Below are 26,752 nucleotides of genomic sequence, written 5' to 3' on the forward strand. Positions count from 1 at the left end.
TAGCTAAGCTAGGTGGCTGGTTAAAGTTAGCTAACTAATCTTTGATCCGTGTTGAATAGTCAGCAATTTAGCTACCTAGCTTGCTAGCGATCGTTAGCTATAACGTTATATGCGGAAAAACACCAAACAACCCAGCATCGTAGTTTGCGATTGATGGTGTATTGTTGAATTGGCATCCCATTATTTCCTTAGCAATGTAGCTAACTATCTGCCACTACGACACATACGTGAGTAGTTAGCTGGAGAGTTTGTTACAGTTTAGTTAGAAACTAAAATAAAATCTAGTTAGCTAACTTACCCAATAACAGCTTATCTGCCTACCAACGACCTCGCCATCCATACCACCGGGTAAGATAACTAGGTAGAAACGATATCTAGCCAAATAATATAATCCATTGCTATTGTGTCAACTTCCCACGGAGCCGGTCGACGAAATGTCATAAGCTAGCTAAGCTAACTCACATTATGTTGACGGAGCTATTTTTCATTCAGAAATCAGTGACGCTCGCTTAATTATCGGTTAATTTGATGTCCTAAAGAACAATGAATACGAGGCAAGTAATACATTATATATTTTTCGAAATATTACCATTCATTCAACAGACAACATACCTGCAGGTGCTCCTGAAAGCGGATAGGCAGAATCTGAGCCATGACGGTTCCTCTGCTCTCCTCCCAATTCTCCAAGTAATGCTAACAAACTACGGCTTCTTCTCAGATCCTAGCCGGACAGCCAGGGAACGGCTAGTTTAAAGTCCAATTGGGTAGACTCGAAGTCTTGTATGAAAATGTAATGGTGATTTTATTCGTCCTTTTGCTGTTAACTTGCGCGCTTCCCCTGATGACGGACGGCTGCAGCTGCACTGAACACCCTGAACCTGCAATGGCGGTGGCAGCTGCTCAAAGAGGAGAGAAACAATCCGGAAATGGCTGTGTATTTCAGTGGGGCGGACGAATATTGATATTCATGTTTCAAAAAGTGTAATTTCTAATCATGATTAAACTGATGTAGGATATTCACCATTGAAACCTATTCATTTGTATACAATCCAGGAAAATTGACTAGTGTGTAAAGGGAGCATACCATTTGGGAGATAAGGATACATTGGTACTATTTCTTTGCGATTCGCCCTTTGATTTTTGCCACATCATTCGTCCTCGTGAATGCACGTCAGTTCCTACTTGCGTAGTGCGTAGGCTACTCCTGTTCCGCACCGGTGAAAGCTGTGGATGAAAGGTTTTATTCGATTTACAATAAAAGCCCCAACAATAAAATCATGATAATGGAGTTTTGTAGGTGAAGCCACTAATAATAGACAATAAACAATTCATGTGTATCTTGTATGTGCAGCAAATATGAACAACTTTAATTAATTTGTCCTCAAATGTCAAACAGGGCTTACCACATAGCCACTTGCTGAGAACTGAATCATCCCACATTTCATCAAGACCTTTCAGTCAAATATACATTTTTGATAAGTCAACACAGCTCCATCCTGTCCATTTCCCAAGCACTGGTATTAGTACATCTTCTGCCACAATGACAAGTCAGCTGCTTACTCAGCTAAATCTTGAGGTGAGTGTATAGTTTCAGTTGAAATAAGTAATAACGACCTGTTTAAAATAGTTATTGAACGATCTCTACTCAGAGTATTTGCACAATAGATCATCCAACTCATAAGTTCCTCGGAGTACACATCACGGACAAACTGAATTGGTCCACCCACACAGACAGTGTTGTGAAGAAGGCGCAGCAGCGCCTCTTCAACCTCAGGAGGCTGAAGAAATTTGGCTTGTCACCAAAAGCACTCACAAACTTCTACAGATGCACAATCGAGAGCATCCTGTCGGGCTGTATCACCGCCTGGTACGGCAACTGCTCCGCCCACAACCGTAAGGCTCTCCAGAGGGTAGTGAGGTCTGCACAACGCATTACCGGGGGCAAACTACCTGCCCTCCAGAACACCTACAGCACCCGATGTAACAGGAAGGCCATAAAGATCATCAAGGACAACAACCACCAGAGCCACTGCCTGTTTACCCCGCTATCATCCAGAAGGCGAGGTCAGCACAGGTGCATCAAAGCTGGGAGAGATTGAAAAACAGCTCCTATCTCAAGGCCATCAGACTGTTAAACAGCCACCACTAACATTTAGTGGCTGCTGCCAACATACTGACTCAACTCCAGCCACTTTAATAATGGGAATGGATGGAAATTGATGGAAAAATATATCACTAGCCACTTTAAACAATGCCACTTAATATAATGTTTACATACCCTACATTACTCATCTCATATGTATATGTATATACTGTACTCTATATCATCTACTGCATCTTGCCATCTTTATGTAATACATGTATCACTAGCCACTTTAAACTATGCCACTTTATGTTTATATACCCCACATTACTCATCTCATATGTATATACTGTACTCTATACCATCTACCACATCTTGCCTTTCTGTACCATCACTCATTCATATATCTTTATGTACATATTCTTTATCCCTTTACAGGGAGGGATATCCCTTTATCCCTTTTGTGTGTATAAGGTAGTAGTTGTGGAATTGTTAGGTTAGATTACTCGTTGGTTATTACCGCATCGTCGGAACTAGAAGCACAAGCATTTCGCTACACTCGCATTAACATCTGCTAACCATGTGTATGTGACAAATAAAATTTGATTTAATTTCTCTTGGATCCTGGATCCAGATGTCTGTCAACATCTTTATCATACCAGAGTGCTAAGGCTGGGTCAGACATCCAAGTAGCCATTTTCTACTTTACGTGGCCACAATCTGCATGGTAACTGAGTGTAATAGGCTATAATTGCACAATAAAATAATGAGGGTTGGCAAAGCCTTCCTTGAGACTTGACAGTGAAGCTGACCTTCTGGCAGTAATGACATTTCATCAAGAAGATGCAGCAGGCGTCTGAGCCAGCACTTACATGCTCAAGGATGCTGAAACATTGGGTGGGCAGAGTTAGAGAGGAAATTGATCAGTCTGCAGCATAAACTGAGGAAGCAGATGCTGGCTAACCAAGGAGTGGTCAAGAAAAAGCTAATACAAAAACATTTCTCCTCATTTTGTCCTCTTGTTAAAGAAGTTGAACAAGTCATCTTGATTAAGAATGGGTGGGTATTTCTGACCATTTGATATTTTGTACACACATTGGTTCATAAATCAGATCGAATAAAGACAAGAGGCATTGACAATGATCTTATCTGGATTCTCCAGTAGGCTATTAGCATTTGCACTTTAGAGTAAGAAGAGTTGTTTACAATTGGCTAGTCTGCAGATGAATTGAACCAGGGTGTCTGTAGTGACGCCTCAAGCACTGAGTGCCTTAGAACACTGCGCCACTCAGGAGCCCACAAGCCTTGTGAATTAAAGTTATTTCTGATAGAACTCAAACCCAATGCAAACACATTACTGTTTTTGGACTTGAGGTGCAAGTTACACAACAAGAATATATTGCAAATCATGAAATTGAAAACCATGAAACATTTTATTGAATGACTCATGGCTGCATATGCATAATCCAGTGTCAGTACAGCTGCAAACTCTCTCTTCCTCCACCGGTTTTATTGACTCTTACAATATTGGGTGCCTAAACACTGTATATGAAAATGCTAATTAAACTTTAGTTTCAGCTTTCTTTCTATGAATACACAAAAAATGTTCTCTCTCTCTGAGCACCTTGTGATACTGCATTCATATACTGGCCCCCTTACATTATGTAAGAAATTGATCAAAGTCAAGTTGTGGAAATGACAGAAAATTCTGTGTGATAATTCACTATGTTAATTGATCACGCTACTTAACATGCAGAGTAGCATGATCCAAAATCCTAAGTCTAATTGAAAAAGCATCATTGTATAAATTGAGTTACTTGAAGATGTCTCTAGGTTGGAAACTCACACTCATTGTGATTCTTGTTTACGCCACAGTAGCCTATATGGCCCTGTCTCTAACGACAAAACTAATCGCATGCAGTATGGTTTAAACATAAGGAACGTATCTTTCATATCAGCGAGAAACAGTAACGGTTGAATTTCGACACACCTTTGCATGCTCCAAACACCTGTGTGTAAGTAACTGGAGAGGAAGTGTCATTTGTCAACTGGATGCGCACAAAGCCTGTGGATCCCTGAGAAATTTCTACAGTAAGTGTACCTTTATTTGAAAGATTCTTTCTCGTTGGTATGAAATAAGTGACATTCTCGTCCAGATCATGGCATTTGTGGTTCTTTATGATAGCCTTATACGCGTTTTATTTGTTGGGGGTAAATACAGGCAAATATATTGATAAAAAAGTCACCTTGTCTGAGATTGTGGCTGTGGAAACCAGTTTTCTGTTTGACTGAGGGCCTTCGTTGTCAACGCCCCTAGCTGCTCGGCTGCCATGCTGCTCAGCAAGGCTTAAAATAGAGTACCACAGTAGTCATAAAACATAGCGGTCAAACATGGAAATGGTTCCAATCGTTTTTTCACCATTTATTTTTCCCAATGGGGATTTTAGAAACCCTTTAGATCAGAGGAAAGAGTGCATCCTACTGGCCCTCAAACACCACTTCCAGTAGCATCTGGTCTCTGATCCATGAACCAACCAAACAGACAACCAGGTGAGGAGTTCCTACTAATTAGTGATCTTATTGTGTCAATCAAGGAGCGAAAACCCGCAGACACTCGGCCTTCCATGGAATGAGTACGACACAGGTCCTTCAACCCTTTTCCATTGTATTTGACTCGCCTGATTTTTAAAACAGATTTTGTTTTTTAAATGATGGACTCTGCATAATTGTAAATATTTATTAAAATACAATTGAGGCATTGTACTGCTCAACATTTCTTTGTGCTTCAGGCCTTACCCAGAGGAGGTGGCTCTGGAGTAGACCGAGCTGGAGGGAAACCTGGAACAGAACTCCCCACTCCATAAACCGGAGAAAGACCTTTGAGGAATAACTTCCACCTTTGCACATTAATGGTTGGCCTACATTTTAAAGCTACTTAAATCCCCCCCCCCCCATACTCTTTGTTAAATCTGTCTCGTTTTTTGGTCTGTCTGATGCTCTTCTGGAGAGGTGCCAGTGGTGGGCCATTGGTTTTCCACCAAGGAGTAGAAATTGATCAGTTCTCTTCTGCTGGGAGACCAATTACTACTAGGGGAGATTAAAGAGTGCAGTGCAAGAAGGCTCCTCTCCCTGAGAAGACTATGCAAATCTCCATTGCCATGAAGGTAGGGACCCTGGAAACACAAGACACAGTTGCTCATACAGAAAGGCCATGTGTGTCATAAAAGGGTGGCCTTCGGACTTGCTGCCAGTATGTCACAGGCACGCTGAGGAGTCAGCGATTACCCTCAGGCCTAGAGCTAATGAAGCGAAACGCTGTTAACTCAGCCCTGACCCTTGTCATTTCCTATTTTCCTCTTCAAGTTCAGAGTAAAAGATCAATTTTCAACATGGGTAAAGTAAACAGGCTCAGATCCACCACTTAGATTCTTGCAATTGATTCTCTAAACATCTATGCCTTCCTTAGATTATAAAGAATATGTGCTAAGGAAAAGATGTAAAAAGAAAACTCGGTCTCTCTAGTCTTAGACAGATATTTTGTAAGAGTAACTATTGGCTCTTGATTAATGGGCTGAAGTATTTCCCCCAGTGATTAAAAGAATGGACTAACTAGGATCCAGTGCAGGGAGTTGGAGCTCACACAATGTGAAGTCCAAAACATGCCTAAGAGGCTCTGTGAATCTATGGAATGCAAACATGCGCGTGCACACACACACACATTCACTGACATTCTCACCCCCCCTGGCAATCAATGATTGTAAATAAACCATGTGTAGACCTGCCAGTGGCCATGACCTGGCACACTGCCCTTCATACACTGTTTGCCCCACCTTGATATAATACATACAAAACCCCTCCTAAGAAAATAATAACCCAGATTGTTACATTCACAATGTGAGAATGTCAGTCATGTGCTCCACTGTGTGCAGATCCCACTACTTTTCTATCTAGGCTGAACAAATGGCAATATACTCAATATGAAATTGAATGTGTGATCCAAAAGACTCATCACTTTTAATCAAATTTGCAGTGCACTTTACTAAGAATTGATATGAAAGAGATATAGCCTCAGCAAAACAATCATTCCCCTTGTCTGATTATCATCCGGCACCCTGGCAGCTAAATGATTATGATTGGAAACAGGTTAAAAAGAATACACCAAAAACACACATCTACTTGGTCACAGTCTCTATCTCTCATTTTCTTTATGCCAGTTTATAAAGTGTCTAGAGTTCCGTTGGTAGCACTGCAGTAACATGCACCTTTTGGTTTGGAGCTGAGGGGAAGTTACTCATTGACTGTGGAGACATGTCAATGTATATGCTCTTTGATCCCTCCCATTAAAGAATAAAATAACAGGGGACAGGACACAGAATTGTTGAGACATTCAACCACTGGCCGCGACTCTGTAGGAGGCTGCAGTAGGTGGATATCAGTCTACTCACTCTAACCCCACTTCAAACATCAGCGCTTCAAAAACACAACCTTGACAATCAGTGATTCTCTATTCTATTCATGACATTGGAAATGCATTGTGTGTAGCCTACTATTCATATACTGTAACTGATTCAGATTGCATATATTGTGGTAGGGGAGAGTGGGGAATGTATATTTAGGAAGAAGTCATCATTTCATGGAGTCCGTGAAGGAAGAAATCACATGGAAAAAGTGATAAGGAAGTTAGGTCGCAAAAAATTGGTTTTCACCAAGTCAAATTAATTTGTGTTATAGGTTTCATGACAATCAAACGTATTTATAAAGCCCTTTTTACATCAGCAGATGTCAAAGTGATATACAGAAACCCAGCCTAAAACCCCAAACAATGCAGATGTAGAAGAATGGTGGCTGGGAAAAACTCCCGAGAAAGGCAGGAACCTACTGTAGGAAGAAACCTAGAGAGGAACCAGGCTCTGAGGGGTGGCCAGTCCCCTTCTGGCTGTGCCGGGTGGAGATTATAACAGTACATGGCCGGATTGGTCTTCAAGATGTTCAAACATTCATCAAATAAAATAAAATGTTATTGGTCACATACACATGGTTAGCAGATGTTATTGCGAGTGTAGCGAAATGCTTGTGCTTCTAGTTCCAACAGTGGAGTAATATCTAACAAGTAATCTAACAATTCCACAACTACATAATACACACATTTAAGAAAAGGGATGGAATAAGAATAAATATATTTAAAAAAATATATATATATATTTCACCTTTATTTAACCAGGTAGGCCAGTTGAGAACAAGTTCTCATTTACAACTGCGACCTGTCCAAGATAAAGCAAAGCAGTGCGACACAAACACAGTTATACATGGAATAAATAAACGTACAGTCAATAACACAATAGAAAAAATCTATATACAGTGTGTGCAAATGAGAAGATTAGTGAGGTAAGGCAATAAATTGGCCGTAGTGTCGAAGTAATTACAATTCAGCAATAAAACACTGGAGTGATAGATGTGCAGAAGATGAATGTGCAAGCACTGGGGTGCAAAGGAGCAAAAAAATAAATAACAATATGGGGATGAGGTAGATGGATGGGCTATGTATAGGTGCAGTGATCGGTGAGCTGCTCTGACAGCTGATGCTTAAAGTTAGTGAGGGAGATGGGCGTCTCCAGCTTCAGTTATTTTCTTTTGCAAATTGTTCCAGTCCTTGGCAGCAGAGAACTGGAAGGAAAGGCGGACAAAGTAGGAATTGGCTTTGGGGGTGACCAGTGACATATACCTGCTAGAGCGCGTGTTGCTAAGTTGACCAGTGAGCTGAGATAAGGCGGGGCTGTACATAGCAAAGACTTATAGATGACCTGGAGCCAGTGGTTTTGGCGACGAATATGAAGTGAGGGCCAGCCAACGAGGGCATACAGGTCGCAGTGGTGGGTAGTATATTGGGCTTTGGTGACAAAACGGATGGCACTGTGACAGACTGCATCCAATTTGCTGAGTAGAGTGTTGGAGGCTATTTTGTAAATGACATCGCCGAAGTCAAGGATCGGCAGTTTTACGAGGGTATGTTTGGCAGCATGAGTGAAGGATGCTTTGTTGCGAAATAGGAAGCCGATTCTTCTAGATTTAATTTTGGATTTGAGATGCGTAATGTGAGTCTGGAAGGAGAGTTTACAGTCTAACCAGACACCTAGGTATTTGTAGTTGTATTTGTTCACAAATTCTAACATAGAACCGTCCAGAGTAGTGAGGCTGGACAGGTGCAGGCAGCAATCGGTTGAAGAGCATGCATTTAGTTTTACTTGCATTTAAGAGCAGTTGGAGGTCACGGCAGGAGAGTTGTATGGCATTGAAGCTCGTCTGGAGGTTAGTTAACACAGTGTCCAAAGAAGGGCCAGATGTATACAGAATGGTGTCGTCTGCGTAGAGGTGGATCAGAGAATCACCAGCAGCAAGAGCGACATCATTGATGTATACAGAGAAAAGAGTCAGCCCGAGAATTGAACCCTGTGGCACCCCCATAGCGACTGCCAGAGGTCCAGTCAACAGGCCCTCCAATTTGACACACTGAACTCTGTCTGAGAAGTAGTTGGTGAACCAGGTGAGGCAGTCATTTGAGAAACCAAGGCTGTTGAGTCTGCCGATAAGAATGTGGTGATTGACAGAGTCGAAAACCGTGGCCAGGTCGATGAATACGGCTGCACAGTATTGTCTTTTATCAATGCCGGTAATGATATCGTTTCGGACCTAGAGCGTGGATGAGGTGCACCCTTGACCAGCTCGGAAACCAGATTGCATAGCGGAGAAGGTACGGTCGGATTCAAAATGTTCGGAGATCTGTTTGTTAACTTTGCTTTTGAAGACCTTAGAAAGGCAGGGTAGGATAGATAAAGGTCTGTAACAGTTTGGGTCTAGAGTGTCTCCCCCTTTGATGAGGGGGATGACCGCGGCAGCTTTCCAATCTTTGGGGATCTCAGACGATACGAAAGAGAGGTTGAACAGGCTAGTAATAGGGGTTGCAACAATTGCGGCAGATCATTTTAGAAAGGGAGGGTCCAGATTGTCTAGCCCAGCTGATTTCTAAGGATCCAGATTTTGCAACTCTTTCAAAACATCAGCTATCTGGATTTGGGTGAAGAAGAAATGGGGGAGGCTTGGGCAATTTGCTGTGGAGGGTGCAGGGCTGTTGACCAAGGTAGAGGTAGCCAGGTGGAAAGCAATGGCCAGCAGTAGAAAAATGCTTATTGAAATTCTCAATTATCGTGGATTTATCGGTGGTGACAATGTTTCCTAGCCTCAGTGCAGTGGGCAGCTGGTCCATGGACTTTAGAGTCCAGAACATTTGAGTTTGTGCTACAGGATGCAAATTTCTGTTAGGAAAGTAAAGGCTAGATTTTTCAAACTGCCTGTGTGTATTGGTTCCTAACTAACCTGAAAAGTTGCATATCGCGGGGGCTATTCGATGCTAAAGCAGTACTCCACAGGATGTTTTTGTGCTGGTCAAGGGCAGTCAGGTCTGGAGTGAACCAAGGACTAGATCTGTTCCTGGTTAAAAAAAAATGTAATGGGGCATGCTTATTTAAGATGGTGAGGAAAGCACTTTAAGATTAACCAGGCATCCTCTACTGACGGAATGAGGTCAATATCCTTCCAGGATACCCGGGCCAGGTTGATTAGAAAGGCCTGCTCGCTGAAGTGCTTTAGGGAGCGTTTGACAGTGATGAGGGGTGGTCGTTTGACCGCAGACCCATTACGGACGCAGGCAATGATCGCTGAGATCCTGGTTGAAGACAGCAGAGGTGTATTTAGAGGGCAGGTTGGTCAGGATGATATCTATGAGGGTGCCCGTGTTTACGGATTTGGAGTTGTACCTGGTAAATTCATTGATAATTTGTGTGAGATTGAGGGCATCTAGCTTAGATTTGTAGGACGGCCGGGGTGTTAAGCATGTCCCAGTTTAGGTCATCTAACACTACGAGCTCTGAAGACCGATGGGGGGGCAATCAATTCACATATGGTGTCCAGGGCACAGCTGGGGGCAGAAGGTGGTCTATAACAAGCGGCAACGGTAAGAGACTTGTTTCTGGAAAGGTGGATTTTTAGAAGTAGAAGCTTGAATTGTTTGGGCACAGACCTGGATAGCATGACAGAACTCTGCAAGCTAACTCCGCCCCCTTTGGCAGTTATATCTTGTCAGAAAATGTTATAGTTAGGGATGTACATTTCAGAATTTTTGGTGGGCTTCCTAAGCCAGGATACAGACACGGCTAGGACATCCGGGTTGGCAGTGCTAAAGCAGTGAGAAGAAAAAAAGTTAGGGAGGAGGCTTCTGATTTTAACATGCATGAAACCAAGGCTTTTAATTAACCTCTACATCACCAGAGGAGGAGTGGGATAAGGATACGGCTAAAGGCTATAAGAACTGGTCATCTAGTGCGTTCGGAACAGAGAGTAAAAGGAGTATAGATTCAAGGCATAATGTACAGACAAGGGTATGGTACGATGTGAATACAGTGGAGGTAAACCTAGGCATTGAGTGATGATGAGAGAGGTTTTGTCTCTAGAGACATTTAAACCAGGTGAGGTCACCACATGTGGGAGGTGGAGCAAAAGGGCTAGCTAAGGCATATTGAGCAGGGCTGCAGGCTCTACAGTGAAATAAGACAATCACTTACCAAAACAGCAATGGACAAGGCATATTGACATTAGGAGATGCATGCGTAGCCGAGTGATCATAGGGACCAGTGGGTAGCTTGGCGAGCTGGAGACACGGCGATTCAGACAGCTAGCGGGCCGGGGCTAGCAGGTTAGCAGAAGGGCCTTTGGGGGACGTCACGACGGAAGAGGGTTGTAGCCCCCTCGGACGGTTACGTCGGCAGACCAGTCGTGATGGATCAGCAGGGCTCTGTGTACGCAGTAACAGTGTCCAGGCCAATTGGCAAAATAGGTATTGTAGCCCAAGAAATTGGCTGATGGACCTCTTCAGCTAACAGTCCGATATGCTCTAGACAGCTAGCAGATGGGCCTTCAGGGGACGTTGCGACGGAGGAGCCTATTGAAACCCCCTCGGACGGATTACGTCGGTGATGGATCAGCGGGGCTACGTGTCGGCAGTAAAAGGGGTCCAGGCCAATTGGCAAAATAGGTATTGTAGCCCAAGGAATGGCTGATGGACCTCTTCAGTTAGCCGGGAGATGGGCCTAGTACGAGGCTAGTTCCAGGCTAACTGTTGCTTGCTTCGTGACAGAGACGTTAGCCAGTGGTAGCCACTCGGATAGCAGCTTGCTAGCTGCGATGATCCAGGTGAAAATGTTCAGCGCTTTCGGTAGGAATCCGGAGATGTGGAGAAAAAGCAGTCAGGTATGCTCTGGGTTGAATCGCGCTGTGCAGACTGGCAGGAGTTGACCAGGCTAAGGTTAGCTGATGACTGCTAGCAGTGGCTAACTGACTACTAGCTAGTTAGCTGGCTAGCTTCTGTTGGGGGTTCTGGTTCTAAAGCGGGTTCCTGGAGAGTATGTTGAAATTGAGGTTAAAAATATATACGAAATATATGAAGAAAAAAAAGATATGTACACGGGAAACGACAAGACGTCTGAACTGCTACGCCATCTTGGAGTGAGGTGAGCGATGACCGAGTGGCATAGGCAAGATGCAATACATGGTATAAAATACAGTATATACATATGGGATGAGTAATGCAAGATATGTAAACATTATTAAAGTGGCATTATTAAAGTGGCACGTGATCTATTTATTAAAGTGACCAATGATTTCAAGTCTGTATGTAGGCAGCAGCCTCTCTGTGTTAGTCACGGCTGTTTAACAGTCTGACGGCCGTGACATTATATACAAATCTCTGGACGGATACACTTTTACGCCTGCTAGGCTAGATCATACAGTCATTGGGTTAGATGCATACAGACCGCAACGAGAGGGATCGAGTTTGTGAAAGTATGCCTTATCTACTTTGAAGAACTAGTAAAATGATTCAATCAAACAGCTCTGCAGCATACTTAGGCATATAGCTACATAGGAAGACAGTACAGTATGGGGAGCACATAGATACCATTATATGGCCTGGCTGGCTGACTGCTACTGCCGGAACAGAGATGATGGATGACTTTAAGGACTGAAAAATAGCTTCGATGCACCTGTACTGACCTCATAGATGACCAGCAAGGTCAAATAATAATCACAGTGGTTGTGGAGGGTGCAACAGGTCAGTACATCAGGAGTAAATGTCACTTGGCTTTTCATAGCCGGGCATTCAGAGGTTGAAATAGCAGGTGCTGTAGAGAGAGAGAGAGTTGAAAACAGCAGGTCTGGGTCAAGGTAGCACGTCCGGTGAACAGGTCAGAGTTCCATAGCCGCAGGCAGAATAGTTTAAACTGGAGCAGCAGCACGACCAGTTGGACTGGGGACAGCAAGGAGTCATTAGGCCAGGTAGTCCTGAGGCATGGTCCTAGGGCTCAGGTCCTCTGGAAGGGGAGGGAGAGAAAGAGAATTAGAGGGAGCATACTTAAAATCACACAGGACACTGGATAAGAAAGGAGAATAACACCAGATATAACAGATGGACCCTATCCCCCCGGCACCTAGACTATTGCAGCATAGATATTGGAGGCGGAGACAGAGTGGGTCGGGAGACACTGTGGCCCTGTCCGACAATACCCCCAGACAGGGCCAACCAGGCAGGATATAACCCCACCCACTTTCCCAAAGCACAGCCCCCACACCACTAGAGGGATGTCAACAGACCACCAACCTCCTACTCTGAGACAAGGCTGGGTATAGCCCATGAAGATCTCCTCCACCGCACGAGTCCGAGGGGGCGACAAACTGGACAGGAAGATCACGCCAGTGACTCAATCCACTCAAGTGACGCACCCCTCCTAGGGGTGGCATGGAAGAGCACTAGTAAGCCAGTGACTCAGCACCCGTAATAGAGTCAGAGGCAGAGAATCCCAGTGGAGAGGGGGGAACCGGCCAGGCAGAGACAGCAAGGGCGGTTGGTCGCTCCAGTGCCTTTAAGTTCACCTTCACACCCCTGGGCCAGACTACACAAAATCATAGGACCTACTGAAGAGATGAGTCTTCAGTACAGACTTAAAGGTTGAGACCAAGTCTGTCTCTCTCACATGGGTAGGCAGACCATTCCATAAAAATTGAGCTCTCTAGGAGAAAGCCCTTCCTCCAGCTGTTTGCTTAGAAATTCTAGGAACAATAAGGAGACCTGCGTCTTGTGACCGTAGAGTATGTGTAGGTATGTACGGCAGGGAAAAATCTGAGAGAGGGGTAGGAGCAAGCCTATGTAAACGCTTTGTAGGTTATCAGTAAAACCTTGAAATCAGCCCTAGCCTTAACAGGAAACCAGTGTAGAGAGGCTAGCACTGGAGTAATATTATGATCACATTTTTGGGTTCTAGTCAAGATTCTAGCAGCCGGGGGGCGCTAGAGAGCGTGCTATGGAGTAGACGTGCTTTGCTAGAGCTCCACTCTATTTTGAAACAAATGTAGTATTTATCTTAACCTCTCACAACCTATAACTTCAAACAAATATGACAAAGGGAAAAGGCACCAAAGGGGGCGCTAAACAAGATAATTTGAATGAGATAGACAACGAACCAATTTCAACGTCGCCGACCCACGAGGAGTTAGCTGCAGAGGCTAGCTTCCAAGAGTTCCCCACAGATCCTACTCAAAGTGACATACTGGCTGCCATAAACTCACTAAGCAAGAAGGTAGACACAAGGTTGGCTGATATCTCAAAGAGTCTTGGGACTTTGGCCGAAACTGTGAAGGCAACTAAGGGAAGGGTGCATGAGGTTGAGCAGACGACAGTCGATCACGAGGCCGGGCTACAGGACATAGAGAAACAGTGCGCAAAGCTCAAAAATGACAACAAAACCCTGAAGGCCCGACTGGAAATGCTTGAGTCGCATTCAAGACGCCAGAACATCCGAATATGTGGGATCCAGGAGGACACTGAGAAAGGGAAACCCACTGAATTTGTCTCGGAGCTGATACTGGCATTGCTAGGGAGTGAACATTTCAAAACGGCCATCCCGATCGACCACGCACACAGATCTCAGGCAACGAAGCCGGCCAAGGGAGGGCCACCAAGGCCATTCATTGTACGGCTGCACTATCCCCAGACCAGGGATCGCATCAAGCTGGCTAGTCAAAAGTTCCCCCTTAACTACAACGGAAAGAGTATGATAAGGTACGCAACAAATGCAGGGCGGCCAACATCCGATATGGATTCCTCTTCCCAGCCCGGTTTAAGGTGACAGTCGAGGGATCAACACGTACGTTTGACAACCCAAAAGAGGCCGATCTGTTCTTGACAAGCAAGCTCCCTGGCTGAGGATACAGAACGGCCTACTCTCTTTGCTATAGCCATGGAACCCCTTGCTACTCGCATTCGGGCATGTGCCGATATAGCTTCTGTTAAAATAAAAGACACACGGCACAAAATTTCCCTATATGCATACAATGTTCTTTTGCTTTTGTCCAAGCCTAAAACATCTATTCCACCCTTACTTAACTTGACAAACACATTCGGCTCCTTCTCTGGCTACAAGATAAACTGGCAAAAAAGTGAGTTGATGCCAATATCACGGCCAGTGGATATGCAATTTCTGCAATCTACCCCGTTTAGAGCAGTGAGGGACAAGTTCACAAGCCTTGGCATTGTAGTGACAAGAGACCTTGATTGCTATTGAAAGCGAATCGGGACATGAAAATATCAGCTTTAATAAAATATTGATTTTTGGAAAACTCTGCCTATTTCCTTGGTTGGTCGTATAAACGCTATTAAAATGGTTGTCCTACCCAGGTTTCTTTACCTCTTCCAATGTCTACCCAATTTCATACCACAAAGCTATTTTAAGAAGCTGGATTCAATAGTAACTCCATTTTTATGGGATAACAAGGCAGACAGAATTTCAAAGAAGCATTTATGCAAGTACAAGATAGAGGGAGGCTTTGGCCTTCCTCACTTCAAACTGTATTATTGGGCTGCTAATCTGAACATTGTGTCTTTCTGGAGGGAAAGTCTACCTGCGATGAGACAGAAGGATATGCATTCGTGGCTTTTGATTGAGCAGGCCTCCTGTCAATGTTCCTCACTCCCTGCACTTGTTAATAGCCCGTCATATGTGAAAAAAGACACTTATGACTCTAATCCAGTCATTTGTCATACGCTTAGGATCTGGAAACAGATTAAGTATTTTCTTAACATACCCACTGTTTACATAGACATCACAATTTGCCTGAATCATGCTTTCCACCCTGCATTGGATGATGTGGTGTTTTCACAGTGGAGGGAGAAGGGGCTCACACCAATTGGTAATCTATACATAGATGGTCAGTTAGCTTCATTTCAACAATTACAGGGAAAGTTCAACATGCCAACAACACATTTCTTCAGATACCTCCAAATCAGGAATTTCTTAAGGACACATATCCCACAGTATGGCATGAAGCCAAATAGTCCTACATTAGATAGCTTGATCCTTGTCGAACCCCATTCAAAAGGGTCGGTCTCTAGACTGTATGATGTGCTACAGGGCCACATAGAGGTATCCACAGACACCATTAAAAGGGCTTGGGAACAAGAACTTGGTTCAGAAATCTCAGATGAAGACTGGGTAGAAGCTCTCAGGAATATAAACCACAGTCCAGTGAATGCCAGACACAACCTTGTACAGTTTAAGGTGATACACAGGTTACATTACTCAAAAGTAAAACTGCATAAAATATTCCCGGACACCTCACCACTGTGTGAGAGGTGCAAGCAGGATGAGGGGACGTTGACCCACTTATTCTGGACATGCCCTAAGTTACATGCTTACTGGGCTCTCATTTCTGATTACTTATCTAAAGCCTTCGATAGAGTTCTAGCCCCAGACCCATTGATCACTCTGTTTGGTACAGTTGATGGGAATAACCAGGAAGGGAAAGCTGTCTCTCTTTGTACTCTATTAGCCAAAAGGCTCATATTGCAATTTTGGAAATTGGAGACTGTACCTACCTTTGAAATGTGGTTACGGGATTTAAGGAATGTAATACATATGGAAAAGATTTGATACAATACCTCAAATAGAAGTCCAGTGTTTTACAAAATATGGCAGCCGATACTGGATAAATGGTCTAGTCCCGCTTCATAACTGGGTTGATGATCTGCTGCTACTCTGTGCTGTACTCCACTCAATATTTATTTTTGGCTTAACTACACTGCTTGTAATGACTATATGCTGTCTTCTTATGCATGTACCACCTAATAGTATTTTGTGTATGTGTGAGTTAAGTTTTGTTTTGTCCTCTAAATTGGCCATCCCATTCAACAGTACAATGAATGTCATTGTTTGTATTGCTGTCTTTTTTATTTTATTTTTATTGGAAAATAAAAGATTCTAGCAGCCGTGTTTAGCACTAACTAAAGTGTGTTAAGTGCTTTATCCGGGTAGCCGGAGAGTAGAGCATTGCAGTAGTCTAATCTAGAAGTGACAAAAGCATGGATGAGTTTTTCTGCATCATTTTTTAACAAAGTTTCAGATTTTTGCAATGAAAGTTAACATTGTGTTTCCGAATGACATCAGGTTAAGTAATTGTTGAAATGAAGCTAACTGACCAGAGGTTAAATATATAGTGAAAACAATAGTGGTCCTAAAACAGAACCTTGAGGAACACCACAACTTGTCAGAGGACAAACCATCCACAGAGACAAACTGATATATTTTGGACAGATAAGATCTAAACCAGGGAAGAAGGTTTCCAATCTCTCCAAAAGAATGTGGTGACTGATGGTGTCAAAAGCAGCACTAAGGTCTTAGAGCACAAGGACCGATGCAGAGCCTTGGTCTGACACCAGTAAAAGGTAATTTACCACCTTCACAAGTGCAGTTTCAGAGTTATGATTGGGTCTAAAATCAGACTCAAGCGTTTCATGTACATTATTTGTCTTCAGGAAGGCAGATTCAAAGAGGAGTCCGTAGTTTGCTTTCTAATGATCATGACCTTTTCGTTCATGAATTCTTCACTGCTGAAGTGAAAGGCATCCTCTCTTGGGAATGCTGCTTTGTGGTTAGCTTTACGACACTATCAAATATACATTTTGGATTGTTCTTATTCTCAATTAGGTTGGAAAATAGGATGATCGAGCAGCAGTGAGAGGTCTTCGATATTGCACTGTACTTTCTTTCCAAGCTAGTAGGAAGACTTCCAGTTTGGTGGAGCTCCATTTATGTTCCAATTTTCTGGAAGCTTGCTTCAGGGCTCGGTATTTTCTGTATACCAGGGGGCTAGTTTCTTGTGACACAGTAGCTATAAAAAGTGATTGAGTAGGCTGCATAGATTTCATGACCAGAAGCTCAAAAGACAAAAAACGCAGCCATTTTTGGGGTGGTAAATTGAAATTTGCTGTCGTAAATGTTAGCAACACCTCCGCCTTTGCGTGAGGCGCAGGGGATATGGTCACTAGTGTAACCAGGAGGAGAGGCCTGATTTAACACATTAATTTCATCAAGTTTAAGCCCTGTTTGTCAGGCCAATCACATCAAGATTATGATCAGTGATTAGTTCTTTGACTATAACTGCCTTGGAAGTGAGGGATCTAACATTAAGTAGCCCTATTTTGAGATGTGAGAGATCACAATCTCTTTCAATAATGTCAGATATGGAGGTGTCACGCCTGCTCCCGCTCATCCTCCCTGGCGCTGGAAGGCACCAGGCTCCCCAGCTTTACATACTCCTGCCACCATCATTATGCACACCTGTCTTTCCCCGTCATGTGCATCAGCGTATTATTGGACTCCCCTGGACTCAATCACCTGTTTATTACCTCCCCTATATTTGTCAGTTCCCCATCTCTGTTCCCATATGCTGCATTAATTGTCGTTGTTTATCCAAGTGCTGATGCAGCTCCTATTTTGTTACCTGTCTGTTCTTGACTAAATGCTTCTCAGTTCCAGCGTCGGCCCTTACAGAATGCTGAAGCCATCATACTAAGCATCGTGGAGTGCTGGTGTTCCGGTTGGTGCTGACGTCTGGTCCAGGGGCCGCCACTGATGGAACCGGGGGTACCTAAGCCAGCTCGAGAGGTTCTTGCCCCGGTTGGCTCGGAAGGCGCTCATCCCATGGCGGGCTTCAATCAGATCGTCAGGATTTTACGCCCAGCCGGGTTCGTCAGGCTGCTACGCCTCCGCCGGATCATCGGGCTCCCATGCCTCTGCCGGTTCGCCGGGAGCTTACACCTAGCCGGCTTGTCCAGCACCCGTGCCTCAGCTGACCCGTCAGGCTCGCCCAGGTGGGCAGAGGGGGGGTACTGTCACGCCTGCTCCCGTTCCCTCACTGGCGCCAGGCTCCCCAGCTTTACGCACTCCTGTCACCACCATTACCCACACCTGCCTTTCCCCGTCACGTGCATCAGCGTATTATTGGACTCACCTGGACTCAATCACCTGTTTTACCTCCCCGTCTCTGTTCCCCGCTGCTGCATTAATTGTCATTTGTCGTTGTTTACCCGTGTGCTGACACTGTTCCTGTTTTGTTACCTGTCTGTTCCTGAATAAATGTTGACTCCCCGTATCTGCTTCCCATCTCCAGCGTCAGTCCTTACAGGAGGTCTAGCTGTGTGGGCTAATATAGTCAAAATGTTTGTCTTGGGGTAAGTTGAGCCAATGGCCATGGGGTAAATTGAGCTAACGGTTGAGCCAAAGGCAAGTTGCGCAAATTGAGGTGTTTTCTTCCCAGGCATAATGCAAGCGATTATGTTGCTGGGATCTGAGGTAACAGGGCCTGGCCTATGACTCCACCTTTGCCTCTCCCGAGCCAGTTGGGGAATGGCAGAGTTGAGACACGATCAAACATTTGGGAGAAAAAGGGGGTAAAGTTCAAAAAGTGTATATTTAAATTCTCTTTTAACACAGGTTTAACACCTAACAAAGTGTTTGTTAGGTGTTAAACCTGTGTTTGTTAGGTGTTAAACCTGTGTTAAAAGAGAATTAAAATGATTAATGGGAAAAAACGATTGTTTGGGTAAGAAATATTGACATGGTTTTAAAAATGTAGTGGTAATATTTCATTCAATACAGAAATGTGTAGGCGGCGTAATTTACCCTCTCCTGTTGCTCAATTTACCCAATAGCTTGTCCGGATATTTTTTAAACGAACGTTTACTTGAATTCTGATTATTTCCAGACATACACAACATCCTGAAATATATGTAGATATCTTTGTTAGAAAGAATACTATATTTCCCTTGACAGAGTGACGCTGAATGTAAATTCTCTCTCAATTTACCGCACTCTCCCCTATGTGATGATGCCTAACTGATTACAAGAGCACAGTAAAAGCCCAGTTACCAGTACCTGAACATGTGAGAAGAGTGTAGAGGCCATAGATGTAGGCCAAACCACTTACTCAGTCCACTTGGAAAAACGTGCATTTGTAAAAAATAAAAAAATAAAAACCGATGTATTTATATAAAGTGCAGCCTCCCTCTCTTAGCTAGCTAGAATAGCTAAGTGTTCCAGCTAGCCAAGAAGTGGGAAATCGCGGGCAGTAGCGCGTGCCTATCGGATCTAACTGGCGAAAAGGAGGCCCCTGCTTTATTCGAGGACGCTTGGAAGAGACTGAGGAGCTCTCTACAATAGGTATTTAGCTAGCTACTTGGAACAGTAACAAGAGGTAAACACTGGACATACATTATTTAATTAAATGTAACTTAGCTAGCATTGATGAAAACTAAACATTGTTTGATTTGGTTGTTATTTAGCTAGCTAGCTACTAAAACAGATAGCTATTGCTAACTTTTTTTTGCTAACGTTACGTTACTGTAGTTAGCTAATTAAGTTACTGTATTTAGGCACAGTGATAACGACAGCGTGCTAACAATAAGTTGTTTTTGATGCTTTGTAGATAGTGGTGTCAGGCTAACTAGTTAAAATGTTTTTTATTAATGTATTAGACTCTGAGTGAAGACACTGGAATACGATGAAAAAATATGATAACCAGCAGGCCAGACCGACTGCAGGTTTGTGAAATTCAAATCAAATTGTAACGTTATGTCACCTGCGCAGAATACAACAAATGTAGACCTTACCGTGAAATGCTTACTTACAAGCCTTAAATCAACTATGCAGTTTTAAGAAAAATACCTTTATACAGGGGGTACCCCACCCCCGCGTTCTTCATTGCTGCGACTTGCTTGCAAGTCGAGATTTCTGCTCTTCACTCCGTTGTCAGTTTAGCCTACATTATACTGCTCTTAGCAGAAAGCATTTTTGCCTGCAGTTTTCGGTTTGGCTCTTTGATTCAAGTGTATGTGGCGGTTCTAGCTTGTATGACGCCCTGGGTTCCCCTCCCTCCCCCCTCCCCTATTTGACACTGATGTGTGCCACAGAAAGTATTTGACTCTAGCCACAAAATAAAGGTAATTAGAAGGGGAAGGGGGGAGAATTCTGGCAGGGGTGAGGTTTTCGGCCCAACACCAGTTCCGAGTCAATGTGCGGACAGTGAGTAGCAGCAGTATAAAAAAGATCGAGGGGTCAATGCAAAGAGGCCAGGTTGATATTTTATTAATTAGAATGTGATGGGTGCATTCATTGTCAAAACATTGTCAACACTGTCATGAGAAAAATGTAATGTCTCATGATCATTTGCTTTCCAGGCTGCCTCTCTGTGCCTCTGTTTAACCAGAAGAAAAGGAGCAGGCTGCCTTTGACATCCAATCCCTCAGAGAAGAAATTATGCTCCGGCAATGAATACATGCCTACACACAGCTCTGCTTCATCCATCATCAACACATCAGGTAAGAGGCGTATAGGCTACTTCTCATGGACTTCAGTGGTAGCAATAATCAGATGTGTTCTGTGATTCATAAACTTTGCTTTTATTATTCATTTTTCTTGGATTTTAAAAGAGCGAGAAATTCTACTATCTCAGTCACTAGATGGCACTACACACAAAGAAAAATATTTTTTGCTGCCTATATCTCAATGCTATAACAGAATATTTTTTACCTCTGCTCAGGTAACACAGGCTATTACCAAGATCAAGCCCCAAGGTGTCCTGTACCTGCTGCTCAGGACAATCAGTGGAGCAGACAAGGCAACCAGCAGCAGTCTCAACCACAGTCACAGTGTCCTAACAGTCAACCTGTGCTGGTACCTGTGGGGAGAAGCTTTGCACCTCCACACCCATACAACGCTGGGAATACAGGGTATGGAAAATTGATAGGTCTCTCTGTAGAGGCAGTCATTATAGTGCAGATAAAAAGTTAACCTTCAGATGAACACTGTCTATATACTGTATATTACTAGAGATTTTTTTTTTTTGACTGATGATTTTGCAACACACAAATCTGTCATATCAGTGTTTCACATATGTCCAGTCTGCAGATGGGACAGCCACCAGTGAGGCAGGACTCAAGAGCCTCTACAAACCCCAGACAGAGCAACTACAATGCTCCTTGCAGCAGTGGGAACACACAGAGCAAGTCGGTACCCCCAAGCAGCTACTCTCAGATGGGTCAGCAGCAGTCAGGTTACAGACAGAGACAGGACAACCCACCAGAGCCTCCTCTTTACTCCCAGCAGTCTAAACCCATTCCCCCTCCAAGCAGACCAAGTCATGGTCCTGGACCACAGAAGCAGAACACATCCTGGAAGTTTATAACCACCACCAACACTGGGCCACAGAAACAACTGATGGAAGACAGTATAGACACATATCAAACTCAAAATACCTCTCAGTCTCAGGTACAACATGTAAGTAATCTGTGCTAATTGTAGTTTATAGTTTAACATACTGTAGGACCCTCAAACTCCACTTTGGACCTCGATGCCGTTAGACCTGGACCACCAGGTGAGTGCAATTAATTATCTGATAGAACAGAAAACCAGCAGGCCTTACCACGTAGGGTAATAGCTGAATACCCCTGCTGTAGGAAAACAAAGGTTTCCGTCAATTACTTACCATAAAATAACAATTATATAGTTTTCATATTTAACCCAATTGTAGGTATGTTTAATCAAGTTAAAAAATATTGTTAATATCTTTTCATACTAGTCTTGTAAAATGTATGTTGTTTAATGCTAGATCAGTGATTTTAAAGTATTAATGTCTCTTATATTGTGACGGCGCCATCTGTGTTCCAGGTCAAACCAGCAACTGAGAACTCTCTGAGGATCCTGACTGCTGTCATTGATGGCATTAGACACTGGAGCCATTTCAAGGACAGAGCCCCGTACCTATTTGAGATTTTCGGTAAGTTCTCAAGAAGTGTCACTTTTCTAACATTGTATTTACTATTACTTGTACTCTATACACAATTTTTGTAATGTTGTTTTATTAATTTATATTCTATGTCCGTCTCACAGCCACTCTTGACTCTGCAGTCACCGCCGGGTCTCATGGAGCTAAGAACTTCCTCATGAGAGATGGGAAAGAGGTGGTGCAGTGTGTCTTCTATGAAAATGTGAGTCAGAAAAACACTTCCTCTTTAATAGGAAATTGAGACGTGCAGTTACAGGGCTGTCTAGAGTTAATCAGAGGACAACAATCAATTACTTCATGTTCAGCACATTTTTTAAGGCCTAAAAAATCCACAGTTCTTTTCAGTATCAAGAACTTTGGTGACTATTTTATTTCAACAGGATACTTACCAGCTGCTACTGATCACCAGCATTATAGCGCAGTAGTTTGTTTTTCAACATTGCTGGAGGATATGGCTTCTCAAATTGTACTGTATCTCCAGGGTGGATACCCATTATGTTACCTTTACCATGTTGTGCTGGATGTATACCCTTTATGTCCCCACGAGGAGCTGGAGCTGCCCAGGCTGATCCGAGGCCAGGTGCACCGCTGTGTGGGGAACTACGACCGCACCAGGGACACCCTCACCTGTGTGTCTGTCAGGGCCGCTCTGCCCTCAGAGCAGAGGAACGCACAGGAGTCTATCAAAGCCTCGGACGCTGAGATGAGGGACCTGGTGAAATCACTCAGTGAAGTCTGATCAGCAGCACAGAAACACATAAGGGAGCTTCCAGCAACAGTTCAAAGGCAAAACATTTGTCTTTGTCAATGGGTTCTTGAGTATCACTATATGGCAAGTGCTCTCCTCTATTAGAAACTGAATGATCCTACTGTATATAGAGTCCTACTGTATGTAGATCCTTGACATGTCTGAAGATTCTCCAGGGATGAGTAGTACGTGATACCCCTATTTATTTTTGAAAGAATATTCTGAACTGGGCAGTTCAAGTGTATACAGTTTCATCTGCTTGCCTGTAAAGGGTGCCATCTGTTTGTGACAAGCAACATATTAAGATTGTATGTTTATGAATTTCCCAATGTTAAATATGTACATCATCAGATTACAGGTAAGATATTTAATATTCTTCTTGTGTATATAATACTTAACACATAAAAAATGTAATGTGTGCAATTCTGTTTTTGGACACAAAATAAAAAACCCTTCTCTTCCTCATTTAATAAACTTTTTATTACAAAGAAAATTCACAGAACAGCAAACATTGTTAAGAGGCAAGTTCCAGATAAAACAAACACATTGTTGATGTAATAAGTCAAATTATATATTTTAAGGGGGGGGGGGGGGCAGTTAAGAATGAAAAGTGAGCTACAATAACATACAGTTATTAGTTTATTTACAACCAACATATTACAATGGAAAACCTAGTTCTACTACTCTACAAAAACAGTTTCACCATTGCTGAGACTTGACACACAATGTTTCAACATATCGGGGTACAAATCCTGTGCAGTAAGTGAACCCCAGTCATTCCCAGTAGCAAGCACAGTATGAGGTCCAATACAAATACCAACATTTCTTTCTTGGTCTTCTTTTCAAAACATGGCAACACATTTACATTGTTTTTTTTTTATCAGGAATTTTCCTCTTAAGTAATTTTGGCAATTTTCAATGAAGTTCAACTCAGTATTAAGCTCGCATGCACACACACCTTGGAATGCAGTATGTATGTAAAAGCATACCGATTTGTTGAATTGGCTGCGTAGTCAGGGAAATTATACAATTTGTCCATGATACATGATAAGAATAAAACGATTCAATTAGGAGAAATGTGATGGCAAAAACACACTAATCCATTGGCTTATCTCAGAAGTTAATTATTTTTAGCCACGCTTTACATATTACCTGGATAATGTGTCAACTTAACACTGATAACTGCGGGCTAAGTTCAATTTGTACTGCTCTCAAGTTGTGCCACTCTACTTGGTGTATGGGCATGCCAGGAATTAATGCATTAGCTGCATGTCACAACCTTTTAATTTAGTGATTAAAGTGATTTTCCTCTTGTGAATAAATTGGCAGGGGCATAATTCAACACAAGTACAGCTCTCTCTCTCTCATTACCTTCAAGCTTTTAGAAGACATCTGTTTTTTTCTTGTATAGAACATTCTTACAAATTCAAGAAGATTATAATGTACAGAAGCACATCTTGAAACATTTACAGGAAAAGTACAGCACACAGGGAAAATAATAACATGTGAACATTTCTACACTACAATATCCACAGTTGAAGTAGATAGTAACCTGATATTAATAAACTCTTAGAAAAAAATATGCTATCTAGAACCTAAAAGGGTTCTTCGGCTATCCCCATAGGAGAACCCTTTGAAGAACCCTTTTTGGTTCCAGGTAGAACGCTTTTGGGTTCAAAGCAATGTAGAACCCAAAAGCGTTCTACCTGGAACCAAAAAGGGTTCTCCTATGGGGACAGCCGAAGAACCGTTTTGGAACCCTTTTTTCTAAGAGTGTAGTATTGAAGTAACTTGTCTTGGTTTCGTTATAAAGGCACACGTTGGCATGGTCAGAGCAGATATATTATAATCTAGATCAGCTGTTTTACTATTTATTAACTAACCCCAACTTTATCTGCACTCTAGTCTAGAATTTCAAGACAATGCTATCTTATCTACTTGCCTTTCGCCTGATTTCATGTAGTCCTGAATTATAGTGTATCGCTAGTATTGTGTTGTGTAAAAACTGAAATAATAATGACTTGGGCTAACAAGACAACCATATTAACACTAGGAACTCTGGAAAGGTTGGTAGAAGGATGCCATGTCATCCCAACATCACATTTGTAACAAATGCTTTTCACATGCCTTAAAAGATGACTATCTGACACAAATTGTGTTATTATGCACACCTCTCTATCTATATTAATTTGTCTTGAAGACAGGTCAGACACTTCTGGATTGTTTGGTACATCTCCATTGAAAAACATGTCCAACAATTTCTCTAGAATTGTTTCTGTCCAATGGTTCACTGCTTGAGACTTGTTGAAAATGTGAATGGTCTCCGACCTTTTAGAACCATGTTGAACGCTAAGTCAGATGGCGAGTCCCCAGGCTAATGTTTCACTGTGCTACACGTCCATCTTATGACATCCTTACAGCCAGAGTGTTGTTCAATGCTGGATCCAAACTGCATCTAGATCCAAACCTATATACAATCCCCTTTCCTCAAACTCCTCTGGACGGAGTCTTTGAATGCGCTCACTGTGTTGAGATCTATGGGTCTGAGTCAGTGTCATAACTTTCTGATCCTTGCTTTGTCTTGATGTCAAATGGGTCTCCTATTGTCTTGACTGTTCTCCAAATCCACATGAACCCATTGAAGATAGAAGCGTGTCCATGTCCTTTGATAACTGTAGAAATATTTCATATTGTCTGTTAATCTCATGCCATCCTTGACGATTGAAGATTCTCCTTATTGTCCAACCTTTTCTCATGCAAACAACTCTCTGATGATTCTGGAATGTTACACTTATTCAGCATTTCCCACTCTTATTGCCCACTATTAATGTCACCATGGAGTCATTATGGTTATAGTCCTGACCATCAACCTCTGTCTGGTTACTGTAATGTTTAACCAACTTTCTATGTATAACATATTAATATTTATGTATACTTCTGTCCATCTGAACAGAGGTTGTTGTTATCAATCCTTATGTTTCTTTCAAACATGTATTTTTTCCAGAAAAAAATCAGAAAATGCAAAGTCACAAATTGACAGTAAAATAAAGAACATAGCAATAAGGTAAATTATTAGATCAAAGAAATATATTTTGCTTGAAGGAAGACGGTACATAAATGTTATTCACAGTTGTGTATAGCCTAGTTGTATATCAGTGGGAAGGGCTTTTTAAAATGGCATCCTACAGAAGAAGTGGACGCAGGGGTTTCTCCATCTCCATGACATCATACACGGAAGTAGGGAGTATTGTAGTAGACTGACTGGATGAGGGTGGGGTCAGTTGTTGCCCTATAAGAGAGTGGGCAAGGGTGTCGGGGACAGGTGCTCCTTTGGGGCGTATTTGGCGAAGAAAGGCAGGAAGAGTGTGAGCATGACGCTGACGATGGCCAGCATGTATCCCCAGCCAATCTGGCAGTCCCCGGCATAATAGATGTCTGAGTCCCCGCAGAAGGATCTCACCAAGGTGGAGTTGAGCCCAAAGGGATAGACCAGCAGCCCAGATCCCATGATAAACACTGGAGGAGAGAGGAGAAATGGAAGAGGCTTTGGTTACAACCAGGGTTACATTCAAATACAATATCTTTAGACAGCACTTTGGACAACAAGATCCCCTATTGTTCAGCTTCCCACAAATATATCTTACATCCCTCCTTCTCATGTGCTTCTTTCAGTTATCCTTACATTTCAATCATCCTTCCAA

General features: G+C 42.8%; 3 protein-coding genes and 1 long non-coding RNA gene across 6 annotated transcripts in view; 1 reads left to right on the forward strand and 3 right to left on the reverse strand.

Annotated features, from left to right (window-relative positions):
- cltca (clathrin, heavy chain a (Hc)) overlaps positions 1 to 935 on the reverse strand; it is a 64,253-nt gene extending 63,318 nt beyond the window's left edge. Inside the window, exon 1 of the mRNA XM_055873185.1 lies at positions 613 to 935. Coding sequence (XP_055729160.1) covers positions 613 to 654 — 42 coding nt within the window. The 5' untranslated portion in view covers positions 655 to 935. The remainder of the gene's footprint in view (positions 1 to 612) is intronic.
- Positions 936 to 1,220: 285 nt separating this feature from the next.
- LOC129817741 (uncharacterized) lies at positions 1,221 to 20,509 on the reverse strand. The gene is made up of 2 exons (XR_008753758.1): positions 20,185 to 20,509; positions 1,221 to 12,501 (listed from the first exon to the last, which is right to left on the reverse strand). It is a non-coding gene; the product is annotated as an uncharacterized LOC129817741 (long non-coding RNA).
- On the forward strand, positions 19,336 to 23,516 carry LOC129817714 (spermatogenesis-associated protein 22-like). Of its 3 annotated transcripts, none has more exons than XM_055873215.1 (8): positions 19,336 to 19,714; positions 19,995 to 20,060; positions 20,697 to 20,837; positions 21,059 to 21,248; positions 21,420 to 21,795; positions 22,186 to 22,294; positions 22,408 to 22,505; positions 22,851 to 23,516. In XM_055873215.1, exons 2-8 carry the CDS (start codon positions 20,021 to 20,023, stop codon positions 23,040 to 23,042), a joined length of 1,146 nt encoding a protein of 381 aa, XP_055729190.1. In that variant the 5' UTR covers positions 19,336 to 19,714; positions 19,995 to 20,020; the 3' UTR covers positions 23,043 to 23,516. The 3 variants fall into 3 exon arrangements, with proteins under 3 accessions (XP_055729190.1, XP_055729209.1, XP_055729199.1); XM_055873234.1 differs by having other exon boundaries at positions 22,854 to 23,516; XM_055873224.1 differs by having other exon boundaries at positions 19,336 to 19,680.
- Positions 23,514 to 26,752, reverse strand: part of LOC129817731 (LHFPL tetraspan subfamily member 7 protein-like) — a 221,567-nt gene continuing 218,328 nt past the window's right edge. Inside the window, exon 3 of the mRNA XM_055873244.1 lies at positions 23,514 to 26,567. Coding sequence (XP_055729219.1) covers positions 26,341 to 26,567 — 227 coding nt within the window. The 3' untranslated portion in view covers positions 23,514 to 26,340. The remainder of the gene's footprint in view (positions 26,568 to 26,752) is intronic.

The sequence above is a fragment of the Salvelinus fontinalis genome, chromosome 2 (assembly GCF_029448725.1).
Source record: "Salvelinus fontinalis isolate EN_2023a chromosome 2, ASM2944872v1, whole genome shotgun sequence".
NCBI lineage: Eukaryota > Metazoa > Chordata > Actinopteri > Salmoniformes > Salmonidae > Salvelinus > Salvelinus fontinalis.

Bases quoted from the DNA above. Each gene is read 5' to 3' on its own strand.
- LOC129817714 (XM_055873215.1), top strand. From the start codon at position 20,021: ATGAAAAAATATGATAACCAGCAGGCCAGACCGACTGCAG. The intron at 20,838-21,058 runs GTAAGAGGCGTA...ACCTCTGCTCAG, and splicing joins ATCCATCATCAACACATCAG to GTAACACAGGCTATTACCAA. The intron at 21,796-22,185 runs GTAAGTAATCTG...TCTGTGTTCCAG, and splicing joins CTCAGTCTCAGGTACAACAT to GTCAAACCAGCAACTGAGAA.